General features: G+C 37.4%; 1 protein-coding gene across 1 annotated transcript; it reads right to left on the bottom strand.

Annotated features, from left to right (window-relative positions):
• Positions 1-754: 754 nt before the first annotated feature.
• LOC111563140 (thymic stromal cotransporter homolog) lies at positions 755-11,689 on the bottom strand. The gene is made up of 7 exons (XM_023262068.3): positions 11,074-11,689; positions 8,440-8,610; positions 7,924-8,142; positions 7,190-7,361; positions 4,943-5,026; positions 3,086-3,242; positions 755-1,418 (listed from the first exon to the last, which is right to left on the bottom strand). The coding sequence occupies exons 1-7, from the start codon at positions 11,545-11,547 to the stop codon at positions 1,361-1,363; spliced, it is 1,335 nt and encodes a 444-aa protein (XP_023117836.1). The 5' UTR covers positions 11,548-11,689; the 3' UTR covers positions 755-1,360.
• Positions 11,690-13,367: the final 1,678 nt, after the last annotated feature.

Below are 13,367 nucleotides of genomic sequence, written 5' to 3'. Positions count from 1 at the left end.
TGTGTGTGTGTGTGTGTGTGTGTGTGTGTGTGTATATACACATTATTTTTTTGCATTTTTTTTCTGTATTTGGATCTTACAGGGTTAAGAATTAACGTAAGTGTAAATATTAGGGTTGGGACCCTTCAGAAGTGAAATTGTTCATCTATATCAAGTACATCCCCTTCACCCTTTGGTTTCCTTTCGCCCAACTAGAACCAATAAATAGAAAACATTAGCTTGTAGTAAAACTGGTTGAAACTGGCCTGACAACACATTTCATTGTGTTTGACTCTTCCTGGTAAACTGACCACATGACCTTCTGACAGGAACTGGACTTTACATCAAATAATAATAATATAATAATTATAAAATCACCTTTAATTTGAATTATTTAGTTCTTATAACTTTCATTTTTTATGGAATGATCTTTCAAAGCATATCTGGGATAAAATATTTAACATTTTCAAAGTGAATAATATCCTAAACATCAGCCCCTTTATGAACTTTATGAATTTAAACCTCAGTTAAATCAGGTCTGCTGCAGTTCACCAGATTCAGACTAAAACAGATGTTTGATGGCAGTGTGATATTGTAAAGTCAATGCTGCAGGATATTTGACTTCTTGATTTCTTTAAAGGAGGCAGTATTAGGTCCTAAATGGATAAATATAACATCTTAATCAACATTCATTTCCATACATCACAGGTTTAAATCTGTTGTGAACCTTAAACAGCTTCATTAAGTTTGGTAAGATAATCCACACAACTCTCGATCAAAATAAAACACTGCATCATGTATTTTTTTAAGGTTTAGGTTCCACATATCAGCAGATCTTCTAATAAACAAGCTGCTCCAACTTTATATTCCTCTAGTAGTCTTCATGTTCAAAAATTCAAACTTCATAACTAAGCACCAGAGTTTGTGTATTAAATATGAAAAAACAATCTAAGTACTGAGTTTGCTGTCATGAACCAGATAAAATGATGTATCAAATCAGTTACAATTTAAAAAAACATAAATATTTTGGTTCACTCTCCCCCAGAATGTTTTTGACGCATTCACTGAAAAATCCACATTATGTTGAAATCACTGCTGGTGATGACTTCAGCACAAACTTAAGTTCAACTATTGTGAACTTCTTGCCAGACGAGTCTGAGGTGTTTCCACACAGTTCCCATGTAGAACACATCATCTGTCCACACAGGAGGGTTTTTGAAGCTATTATTAAACACTGAAAAGGCTTGTAGGAAATCCCTTTCAGCTGCTGTAGCTTCAACAATGCAGAAGTGGCATTAAAGTCTCTGCTCACTTTTGCCCATTTCCAGTCTCAGTTCCCGTCTGCCAACTTTAACTCGCTGCTGGTGATGACGTCGCTGCTTCAGTCTTCCTCTATCCTCTCGTACTGTCGCCTCCGAGCTAATCTGCAGCCGATGATACTGGAGGGGGAAGAGAGGAAGTTATTAGAAACTTATTGTAGAAATATGGGTTTTTGGTGTGTGTGTGAGAGAGAATGTCTTTGACAGCTAAATTAGGACTCTTTTACCGCCCCTTGATGAAGAAAATACCAAACAGATACTTACCGTCACATGTCACTCCATTTCTCACGGTGATCCACAATTCTTTCATCTTTTGCTATTTGCAACTGTTTGCCAGATCTCTTGATTCAAATACTCTTTGTTCTCTGTCGTCTGACCCTCTGTCACTGATTAGCAACCAAGTCAACCACTATCCACCCTTATATTTACATACAGCTCCTCCTTACCCTCTTATCATTCCTATAAAACGTGCAAATGTTCTTGGTCAGCTTTCCTTCACAGACTCATGCTCTGCGTTGGTAAACCCCAATAAACACCCCACCTACGGCAAACTTCCAAGGACTAAGAGTGAAATTTCTTCAACATAACTTTTCAAAATTGAATCACGGTTGATTTAATTTAGCTTTTACTTTGGCAAAAGAAGACTCTTTCATGTCAAAGTGAAAACAGAATTCCACACAGTGATGTAAATACATTGAAAATATGAAATGTAAAATGAATTATTGTATATGTATTTACCTTCACCTCATTTTTCTTTGCACAACTGTAGGTTGAACAGTCATTTTCAAGCCTAGCCACAAATTCTCCATTGGATTCAGCTCTGAGCTCTGATGCCACTCCACAACGTTCACCTTGCTGTCTTTAAACCATTTCTGTGTGTCTTTGGTTGTATGCTTCGGGTGATTTTCTCACTGGCAAACAAATCTTCTCCCAAGTCACAGTTCTCTTGAAGACTCCATCAGTCTGTCCTTGAGAATTTCCCTACATGTTCCTTCCTTCATTTTACTTTCGACCTTAATCACCTATCCAGAACCTGCTGTTGAGAAGCAAACAACCATCATGATGCTGCCACCACTATGCTTCACAGTGGGGATGGTGTGTTTTTGAAGATGTGCAGTGTTTCGCCAAAGGTAGCCCCCAAAAAGCTCAATTTTGTCTCTTCTGACCAAAGGACTCTAGGTAAGATTTAATATGAGCCTTTTTTATCGGTGGCTTTCTATTGACATTTGGTAAAGAAACGGGCAACAGTTACTTCATTCCTATCTAAGTTTCTTAATTACACTACCGTTCAAAAGTTTGGGGTCACTCAGACAATTCCATGTTTTCCATGAAAACTCCCACTTTTATCCATGTACTAACATAACTGCACAAGGGTTTTCTAATCATCAATGAGTCTTTCAACACCATTAGCTAACACAATGTAGCATTAGAACACAGGAGTGATGGTTGCTGGAAATGTTCCTCTGTACCCCTATAGAGATATTCCATTAAAAATCAGCCATTTCCAGCTACAATAGTCATTTACCATATTAACAACGTCTAGACCAGATTTATCATTCAGTGAAAAAACTGCTTTTCTGTCAAAATAAGGACATTTCTAAGTGACCCCAAAATTTTGAACGGTAGTGTGTGTCACCTTTTTTTGTAACTTAACTGTATTTTCAATAAGACCTCCCCCCTTCAGTATATTCTGAGTTTAAATAAAGATGAAATGGGTGAAAAAAAAACTGAACATTGGTTGTAAAGTCTAGAAAAACTTGAAAACTGAACTAATATGTTGAGAGTACCTGACTGGAATCATTCCCAGGACTGTGAAGATGCTAGCGAGTATGAAGACGAAGCCTGGGAACCATTCCAGGGTTCTCTGGTAGATCTTAGTAAAAGCAGGGATGTAGGCCAGACCGGCAAACTTCAGAGTCAACTGCAGGCAGGTGAGAGCAGTGCCTGATGGGAAAGAAAGAGCACAGATTTGGTGAAGGACTTTTTCAAGAAGGTCTTTGACTCTATTACAGACTTCTACATGATGGTATATAGGGGAAAAATGCATGATCTGATTAAATAACCACAACCCAATGAACCCTAACCATAACCCTACTATCCCAAACACTAACACTACTAACCCTAATCGTCCTAACCCTAACCCTTACCCTACTAACCCTACTAACCCTACTAACCCTACTAACCCTAAGCCAGTGCACTCTCTATGGTTAAGACACCACAAATTAACAGAATATCTCAAAGCAGTGACAGATCCTAAAAAAGCAGAGGCTCAGTGACCTGACCACAAACTGGCAACAGGTAGAGGAAGATGTACATAACAGAAGAAAACAGAGTGTGGTCACTGTTGGAGAGGTGAAGATGGAGAAAGAGATCTTAATGTTGTATTAATGGTTACATGAGTGTTACTATGCAAGTATTTGAACTGTTTTAAGACTTTGGAAAATCTTTGTGGACTTTTCTGGAAACTTTTATGCCAAAAAAGTCCACGAAGAACAAGGAATAGATTTTTCTGAAAACTGTTGGGATGAGCTAACTGGACAGAGAGAGATTAATACCACTGTCATATCTCTACTGCAATCACAAAGCTACTACCAGCAAGTGACAAACTTAGCTTAGCAGAAAGACTGGAAACAGCAGCAAACATCTAACCTGGCTGATTATATCTTGTTTGTTAAATGACAATGTGCTATCTTTCCTTTCATGTCTTGTTGCACATTTTATCATTTCCTTTTAGGTGTAGATAAGAAAACCTTTCTTTTGCTAGTGTTTGCATTGCATTGATGTCTCACGCTGGCATCACGTCAAAGCAAAGAGACGAAGGAAAAAGCCCCGTTGATGAATAACCTGCTCCTTTAATCATCAGTGAGCTGCTTGTGTGTCATTGATTTGGTATCACATGTAGGTTGCTATGGTCTAAAAAGCTGTGTGTGCAAACTAAATACAAAACTTAATATGAAAAAAGCAATAAAAGAGAGAAAGAAATCTGCCAAAAATCAGTTTTTCCTCTAGGAGATGCAAAAAATAACCTAAAAGGACAAGAACTCAGGTCGGATGCAAACACACTGAATCATACCGTAGAATAAAATAAAGTGTTTTTCCATGTTTAGCATCTTTGCACGGACACCTCTTCTGTTAATTCAGGAGTTGTCAACTAGCAAAGCTAACAAGGTCTACTTCCACCGCAATGAAATAAAATCTTTAACTTGACATTGAGGGTTTGAGTTTTTAGAGTTTGTTTCTAAATTTCTATTTTTCATTATTTATATTTTCCGTCTGTTGTTTACTTAAATGCTGCTGTTTCAAACGATATTTTGTTGTATAGGAATATGCAATAGTAAAGAATCTATATCTATACCTATACATCACACATTTATTGTTTGCGGACTTCCAGAAAACTGAAAATCTGATTTTTTTTTTTCTGCTGTTACTGTTTGTTGCTGAAAAATTTTGTCATTTTGGCATTTCTTTAAAGAGCACACACATTTTAAACCTGCTATTAAGTTTTGTCAAATCATATATGCAGTGTAGCTAGAACAGTTAACATTTTAAGAAACATTTGTCACATTTATAGTCAAATTAATGTGAAATATATGGTGCATCTTTCTCTAAAGTGCTTTTGAACATACATAGAAACATGTACTTACCACATAAAGAAGCCGGGACCTGCTGTGAAAGCAGAGATCTGATCGTTGGCATCGGGATGAGAGCAAACAGGTTGAGTGAACGAGCTGCAGGAAAATAAAATACAAATTCATATTTATCAGATTCAGTTCCGCCTTCCTCCACAGTTTCCTTTCAGTTTCTTGTCAGGCCTCTGAACTAGCTGTAGACAGTTCTGCATTTTCTCATTTGTGTTAAAAGTATTTTGTTTGACTGTAAACTGTGATGTTATCAAATATGAGCGTTCACTTTGTTCTCATTTAGCGTTCCTTCTTTTAAAACCAAACTAGCTCCACATTATATTCAAATGATAAAAACTGTTGCTTTTTGTTTATAATTCACATCTGCTAGCTTGTTCCTGTTGCACAAAAATTATGTGTTCCAAATTTTGGGTTTATTTGAAATTAACGGGAGAACTGGCTGGGTCATTTGAATGTTGTGTGCAGCTACAGTCTAATACTTTTATATCTGAATGGTAGATATGTAGCTACAGTCTGCAGCTAGCTAAGTTAGCTTAGTTAAAAAATGTCATGGTAGACAATGAGCAGAAAAATGCCACAAAAAAAGTAAATGAACCAGTGTTAGAGTCCTTACAAGAAAATAAAAATGATGGTATACAAAAGAATAAAGGTAGTTTAGTTAAAAACATAAAGAAATAGCATGAATTTGATATTGAGAGTTATGCAAGACGCTGGTTAGCTTAGCTACAGACCATAAACAGGTTGGAGAAGCTAGGTTAGCTTCTCCAGAGAAAACAAAATCCACCTCTCACCACTGCTAACATTAGCTAATTAGCACAATTTAACCTGTGTACTTTTTCCAGACATAGGCTAGGATGTAAACTGTCCCTTTTAGATTTAGTTGTTTGCACAAATTAAACAAGAATCAACATGTTAATTAGCGAGCTTCAGCTACAGTAGCATCATGCTAGGAATACAGACACAAGAGTGGTATTAAACTTTATCACCTTACAATCACTTATCTGCATTTTGACCTGACTCACTCCAATGCATATTTATATTTAGGCCTATAAACAAGACATTATCCTAATTGTGTACATTTTTATATGAATATTTTGATAATTTTATCTTTATCAAGTCAAAGTCATTGTGCAGCAACAACTGTCACTGGGTAATTTGCTAATGCAGTAAATCACATTTAAATGCTACTGTGCTGTAATGCAGACACAACATTTATAGAGAAACAAAGCTTCCAGTTTATCTGTAGCATGATATTAGTAAACTGAGAAAACAACACTTTAATGGTTTCCAGTTACTCCTAGTTCCTCGTTTTGCTTCCTGTTATGATTTGCTCTGATAACCTCGATCTGTTGCAAGATATGTTGAACTAAACAACCTGACTTTTGACACATAGGATGAATTGAGGCGCTTGTTCCTCTTCTGTTGAGTCAAATCTAGAAAACCAACAAAACGTGACCAACCACGTTCCTGTTGTGGCCATCTGGCAAAATGAAAATAAATAATGACAAGCATTTAAACAGGCGGCTCTTCTGGGAATTAAACCTGAAGTGTTAATTGTAGAGAAACCTACTGAACCACCAGACAGGATTTCTAGACTCTGTGGAACAACGGCGTCTGTCACATACAGCAGGAACATGAGTTTCAGCAGAAGAAACAAAGTGGTTTCCGAAAAAAAATTGTAATATTGATGGTTTCGTTTGTGAATTTAAACAGTTTTATGTGTTACTATCCTGATTTTAAACACTTTTATGTGTCAATATCCCATTTTTTAACAGTTTTGTTTGTTTATATCCCGATTTTAAACAGTTTTGTGTGTTAATATCCTGTTTTTTAAGAGTTTTGTGTGTTACTATCCTGATTTTAAATCAGGTAATGGTAATAATGGTGGTAATATCCAGGTTTCAATAGTGCAGAAAAGTGTTAAAAACTTAAAAACTATTAAAACTTCACAAAAAAAAACAGACAGAATAAGTTTCCAAGTAAGATTCACGCTAGCAGATATGGAATTTATAACAGAAAATTTATTAGCCATGGGTTAGGTTACCAATTTGGGTTTTATCATACAAAATCCCGGTTCTGATGACTGAAAATTTAGTTTTTTTTTCCTTTTCTTAGATTTTTAGGTGATAAAAATGGTGACCTTAAACAAAACAACAGACTAAAATGAAAATCTGCACAAAGACAGTTTTGTATTGAGCTGCAGCCGGCATCATGTTTTCTATCAGTGCATCCTGAGACTCTCAGTCTTACCGAGGTAGAACATGACGGTCGTCGTGACGAAGGACATGAAGTAAATCCCCGAGGCGAACGACACCATACCGATGAGGATCAGCGTGACGTCACTGACGCAGCGACGAAACACGATGACGCCGAGGAAACTGGTGAGGAAAATCCCACAGCCTGCTGCGTTCCCATAACCCACCTGGATGAAACGAAGAAAGAGAAAAACAAGAAGGCCAGAGAGGAGGAGAATCAGTAAAGCAAAAACTAAACACAGAGAAAGAGAATCAAGTTGGAGGAATTTATTAGAGAGCAAAAGCATGACAAAAACAACAAAAACGAGAAAATATTACAAAAATGAGACACAAAAGAACAATGAACAATCTAGTATTTTACTTTATAATCAAAACAACTTGTCTTGGTCTAGAAATTATTTTAAATTTATAGTTTTACTAATTTACAATCTGCAGTTAATGTCTTCTCTGGAATTTTTACACTTTGAGGGCCGGATTGGAGCCTCTGGAGGACCGCTTTTGGCCCGCGGGCCTCATGTTGGACACCCCTGCTGTATACGGTACATAGAAACGCAGAAATCATAATAAACTCACGTTTAATTGAGCATCAAATACAGACTGTTTATTTAAAACTAACAATTAGACACCAATAATTCCAATCTTCAAATCTGAGCAGCAAAACCTTTATTTTTTCTCATCTTAATGCATCAAAATTATAAATAAATGCAGAGAAAGACAGTAAAACGTTACCTGAGTGGCGGTCCAGCTGAGCGGCGCTTTCAATACGAAGGCACCGAGGATTTCTACGGCTCCACCAACTGCAAAGTCGTACAGGAAGGCAGCGACGAACAGCAGAACCACGTTCACCTTGTTGATCTTAGGAGGAGGCTCGACCACAGAGGAGCTGTCAGAGGAGGAAGTGAGGAGGTGGGAGTTCCCTTCTGGCTCTTCACTGCGTACTTGTTTCACCTGTTATGAAGATGGACACATTCATATTTAACATCTGTATGCTGCTCTGCAACGTTTAAACCCCCTGCTGTGGTTAAAGAGAATATTTGGGCAACACATAGAGACAAAAAACATCACAAATGATTAATTTAGTCACATAATTAGACTGGCAAACCAGTAACTTTGGCATATATTTATCATATTTAAACAATTACTTCCAGGTTCCAGTATGCTGGTGCAACCTGAGTTTACAGGGACACTAAAATCTGAACACATATCCACCCAGGATTCCCTCCGTGGCGTGTGAAAGTCACTGACCTGCAGCAGGAAGATGGAGTGCAGGAGGCTGAGCAGGTTGACTACGGTTCCCACAGACAGCAGGATGGTTCCGTTCCCCAGACTGGAGCTGTAGAGCAGGAAGAGGTGACCAGAAACCAGGCTGCCCACCAGACCTGCTGCCCCGTACAGCAGCTCCACCCTCATCATCACCTGCATGGACCACCAACACTCACTCGTTACTCCTTTAAAAGCAGGCCAGATGTCCTCACTAACTTTAAGGAATACATTTTTATGTTCTGTTTTTGTTATTTAAATTAGGTTTAGGCCAAACATATGAAGTATCTGTCATACCAGTACTAAGTGCTGCACAACAAAGTTCTAATGAGGGCATATTTTAAAAAGTACTCACATTATTAAAGGTAAAAGCAAACGTATCAATACGACTTCACTGTTGATTAATTTGTTGATTATTTTTCTGATTAATTGATTAGCTGTTTGGTCAATAAAATGTCAGATAATGCTGATCAGTGTTTCCCAAAGTAGAAGCTGAAGCTGCAGAGGACAAAAAATTACATAATCATAAATAATAAATATATACAAACCTACAGACGTGACTAGGGCTGGGCGATATGGCCTAAAAAAAAAAATCTCCGATTTTTTCACAAAAAATCCCGATTCACGATTTATCCGATTTTTTTTTTTACCCCCTACATAATCTCTGCACAGAGTCCAGTCTACTTTATGCAAATAAGCTGCAGCCCTCTCCAGGTAAACACACCTGATCGCAGCTGGAAATGCGCTGCATGTGGCATGCTGGTCCGGTTGCAGTGCGTTTCCAGTTGTGATCCGGTGTGTTTACCTGGAGAGGGCTGCAGCTCATTTGCATAAAGTAGACTGACTTCTACTTTATGCAAATTGGATGCAGCGTGCAGAGATTCCACGCATCGTGAAACTGTCCTCAAACTTCTAAACTAGGCGTCGGTGACCTAAAACGAGAACAGATTCAGCTGCTGCAGATTATTTCTCGCTTCAAATGCTTTCAGAAATACTTTTCGCTGAAGTGTTTTTTGAAATAAAAGTACAATTTGCGGCCGAGCCGCTGTGTTTATCCGACTTGTCTGCAGGACTGTCCAGCTGAAAGCTCGGTGACGTCACCACGTAGCGTCCTGCTGTTGGTCAGTGCTGTCATGTGACCATGTTGTGGTCCGCTAGTGACCGCCGTCCGTGTGATTTTCAGATGTGGTGCGTTGCCGTGCGGGAAAATAGCATCTAGTGGACACGCGCCTTTAGATCTGCACCGCTCGCCGCCATGTTGTTTGTGTATCAAGCGCGGGGGGGAGGGGGGCGCTCACTCTGAACTACGGAAGCCCAGCGGGAAGGCGTTGATGGCGGATGTTGATGAGAAAATCGATTTTCATTAAAACAAATCGACATTAAGTACAAACTCGAATTAAACGATAAAATCAATTTATCGCCCAGCCCTAGACGTGACATAAAAAAATAAATAAAAGAATGTAGACAGAAGAAGTAATAGAAGTAATAAATAAAAATATGTTAAAAAAGATAGTAAATAATGAAATGTAAAATTACAGACATAATAAATGAAAATATATAGAAATATGGAGATAATAAATAAATATGTAAAAATACAGAGAGAGTAAAGAATAAAATTTTTAAATAGAGGAAGAATAAATAAAAATTTGTAGAAATATGGAGATAACAAACATGTACAAATACAAAGACAGTAAATAATAAAATTTTGAAATACAGGAATAATAAATCTAAATATGTAGAAAGATATAGATTATATATTTTAAAATATGTAGAAATATAGAAGTAAAAAATCAAAATTTGTAGAAATAGAGATATTAAATAAGACTGTAAAAATAAAGAAATAGTAAATAATAAAATGTAGTAATACAGAAATATTAAATGAAACTGTAGAAATATGGAGATAATAAGAAAATGTAAAAATATAGGAATAATAAATGAAAAAATATGCAGAAAGACATGGAATATAAATTTTTAAAAAAATGTAGAAATACAGAAATAATACAATGTAGGAATACAGAAATATTAAATGAAACTATGTAGAAATATGGAGATAGTAAATAAATAATTGAAAATACAGAGATAGTAAATAAAATGTAGAAATACATACATAATACATGAAAAATGTAGATATAGAGCTATGAAATAAAAAACATAGAAACAGAGAAATAATAAAACATGTAAGAATACAAAGATTGTAAATAACAGAGGAGAAATAGAGAAGTAATAATTGAAAGTATGTAGAACTACAACGATATTAAATGAAAAAGAAAGTAGAAATAACGAATTATAATGTGGAAACAGAAATAACACACATACACATCATACTTTATCACCATTTTTTTTTGAGCTTTGAGATTTTTTTTTTTGATTTTTAGATTTTAATGTAGAAATAATTTCAAGATATTTTTAACTGTCTTGTTAACATCCATTTATTTATTCATATATTTAATACATTTATTTTCAAAATCATTTATTTATATCTGTTTTTTAAGTCCTTTTTAAAATACTTTATCACCATATTTTATTTTTATTTAATTTTTTTGAGCTTTTAAGTTGACTTTGACTGCTGCTGACTGAACTTAAAAATCTATTTTCTTTAACTTTTAAAACTTCTCCCACCTTGGAGCGGTCTTTCGCTGTGGAGCGCAGGGACACCAGGGTCATCACGCCGGGCCAGAAGGCTCCGAACCCCCCGGAGAGCCCGAACAGCACCGCCGCCCCGAACATCACCTCCAGCGGCAGCCGGAACAGGACCACCAGGAGGAGGGCGACTCTGGACAGCAGGTACCCGCAGAGGGACACCACCACCGGGGCTTTCCTCCAGCCGCGGTCGCTGAGTCTGGCCAGCAGCAGCGCCGGGAGGATCGGGACGAGTCTGATGATGAGGTTGTAGGTCATGTAGAAGTCGGTGAAGGCTTTCTGCTGGCTCTCCTCCCGGGACTTACCGGGCTCGGTAACGTTGGAGCACCGGTCTTTGACCACCATCAGCAGCGCGGTGTCGAACAGGCTGCTGCCCAGCTGCTCGAGAACAATGAGTGGCTCCAGCTGCCGGAGGAGCCCGAAGGCTGCGTGGAGCAGAACCGGCATCGTCATGACTTCAACTTAAAATCCCTGCAGTAAAACTTTAAAAACCTTCTAAATAAGACTGAAAGTGAAGGAATAAATGAGCTGCAGGTGGATCTGGTGGTATAAATAAGCAACCAGAGTAAAAAAAAAAAAACACACGAAAAATCAACTTGCCACTCCCACTTCCTCCTCTTATTCTCAGATCGTGCAATAAAAGGCGTGAACTGTGAAATGTATGTTTGAGATTTAGAATACATCTGGGATACATTTTCATCATTAAATAGCTTTAGATTTAATTTTAGTCCAAATAAACCTCCTTCTAATAACTTCAACACTGAAAATACATCCGAGCTGTAATGTGATAAAGAAAGTAAAACTGCTGTGTTCAGAAAATAAGCCAAAACTGTGCAATGTTATTATTTATATGGGCTGTAAGGATATGATTTTAACATTTCTTTTATTTAAGCTGATTTATCATATATATTTTTTTTTATTTAATGGCTTATACAGTTACAGATCCACAAGTAGGAAGTTTGTCATCTGAAGTTTCGAGTTTTTTAAGGATTTACACCCAGTTGAGACCAAATGATCTTCTGGGTAGCCATTAGTGTCAGTTTAGGTCAGAAAATAAGGAAACTTGCAGGTACTCTGACCCCAGCACAAGACAGTTACTCCATCTCAGCTGGTCTGCAGATTTATTTTGTATTATATTTTAGATGAAATTATTCATCATTTGTCTGTAAAATGAGAAAATGTCGTCCCAGTCTGTCATCATAGTTTGGATTTTGTCCAATGCTTCTCATATTTTTCTCCTAAAATTTATAAGTAGAAACAGGTGAGACAGGAGGAGGACAATTCGCCTTTTTATCAAAAACTCATACACTACTAGTACTAGAAAAGCACTCAGAGAGAGCAGTACTCCGCCAAGCCTGTTCATTCCTCCATATGTCATTGTCACAAATGCAGCATATTTTTGTAGAAATGCAGCATTTTTATTAGTTATTGATGATCAGAAATCACGGCAACAAAGAATGTGGCCATTAAACCCTCCTCATTTTTTTTTTGCAGCGCTTTGTGGTCATTTTGCATGTTGTAGTTGTTTTGTGTCTGATTGTATTTGTTTTGCAACTCGTAATAATTTAGTCTCTCGTTGTTTTATTTTTAGTAATTTTTTCTCATTGTCATTTTGTGTCTGATTGTAGCTGTTTTGTGTCTCATTGTAGTTGCTTTGTGTCTATTTTTAGTCATTCTCTCTCTCAATGTAGTCATTTTGTCTGATTGTTATTTTATGTCTCTTTGTAGTTGATTTGTGTCGATTTTTGTGATTTCGCTTGTAACTGTAGTCATGTTGTGTCTGATTTCAGTTGTTTTGAATCTCTTTGTAGTTGTTTGTGTCTCTTTTTTAAGAACTTTGTAAACTATGACGTTTTGTCATATTTTGGACGATATACTAAACTATGACGTTTTTCTCACATTTTGGACGACATACTAAACTATGACATTTTTTCATAGAGTGGATGATGCAGTGGTCTACCTGCTGCACAGATCACTGACTCATCTGGAGAAACCCAGCAGCACTGTGAGGGTCACGTTCTTTGACTTCTCCAGTGCTTTCAACACCATCCAGCCTTCTCTGCTTAGGGTGAAGCTTGAAGGAGCGGGAGTAGACTGTCACCTGGCTGCTTGGACCATCGACTACCTCACCAACAGACCACAGTACATGAGGCTTCAGGACTGTGTGTCTGATGTGGTAGTCAGCAGCATGGGGGCCCCACAGGGGACAGTGCTCTCCCCCTTTCTCTTCACCCTGTACACATCGGACTTCCACTACAACTCTGGGAGCTGTC

Source organism: Amphiprion ocellaris, chromosome 17, assembly GCF_022539595.1.
Source record: "Amphiprion ocellaris isolate individual 3 ecotype Okinawa chromosome 17, ASM2253959v1, whole genome shotgun sequence".
Taxonomy (NCBI): Eukaryota; Metazoa; Chordata; class Actinopteri; family Pomacentridae; genus Amphiprion; species Amphiprion ocellaris.
Note: the sequence above shows the minus strand (reverse complement) of the source record. Positions and strands in the feature narration are given on the sequence as shown.

What these genes read in the sequence shown, in the direction of transcription:
- LOC111563140 (XM_023262068.3), bottom strand. Translation starts at nt 11,547, where the DNA reads ATGACGATGCCGGTTCTGCTCCACGCAGCCTTCGGGCTCCTCCGGCAG. An exon ending in ACTCCATCTTCCTGCTGCAG is followed by an intron (nt 8,143 to 8,439) that starts GTCAGTGACTTT and finishes TCTTCATAACAG; the next exon opens with GTGAAACAAGTACGCAGTGA. An exon ending in GGTCCCGGCTTCTTTATGTG is followed by an intron (nt 3,243 to 4,942) that starts GTAAGTACATGT and finishes CTTTCCCATCAG; the next exon opens with GCACTGCTCTCACCTGCCTG.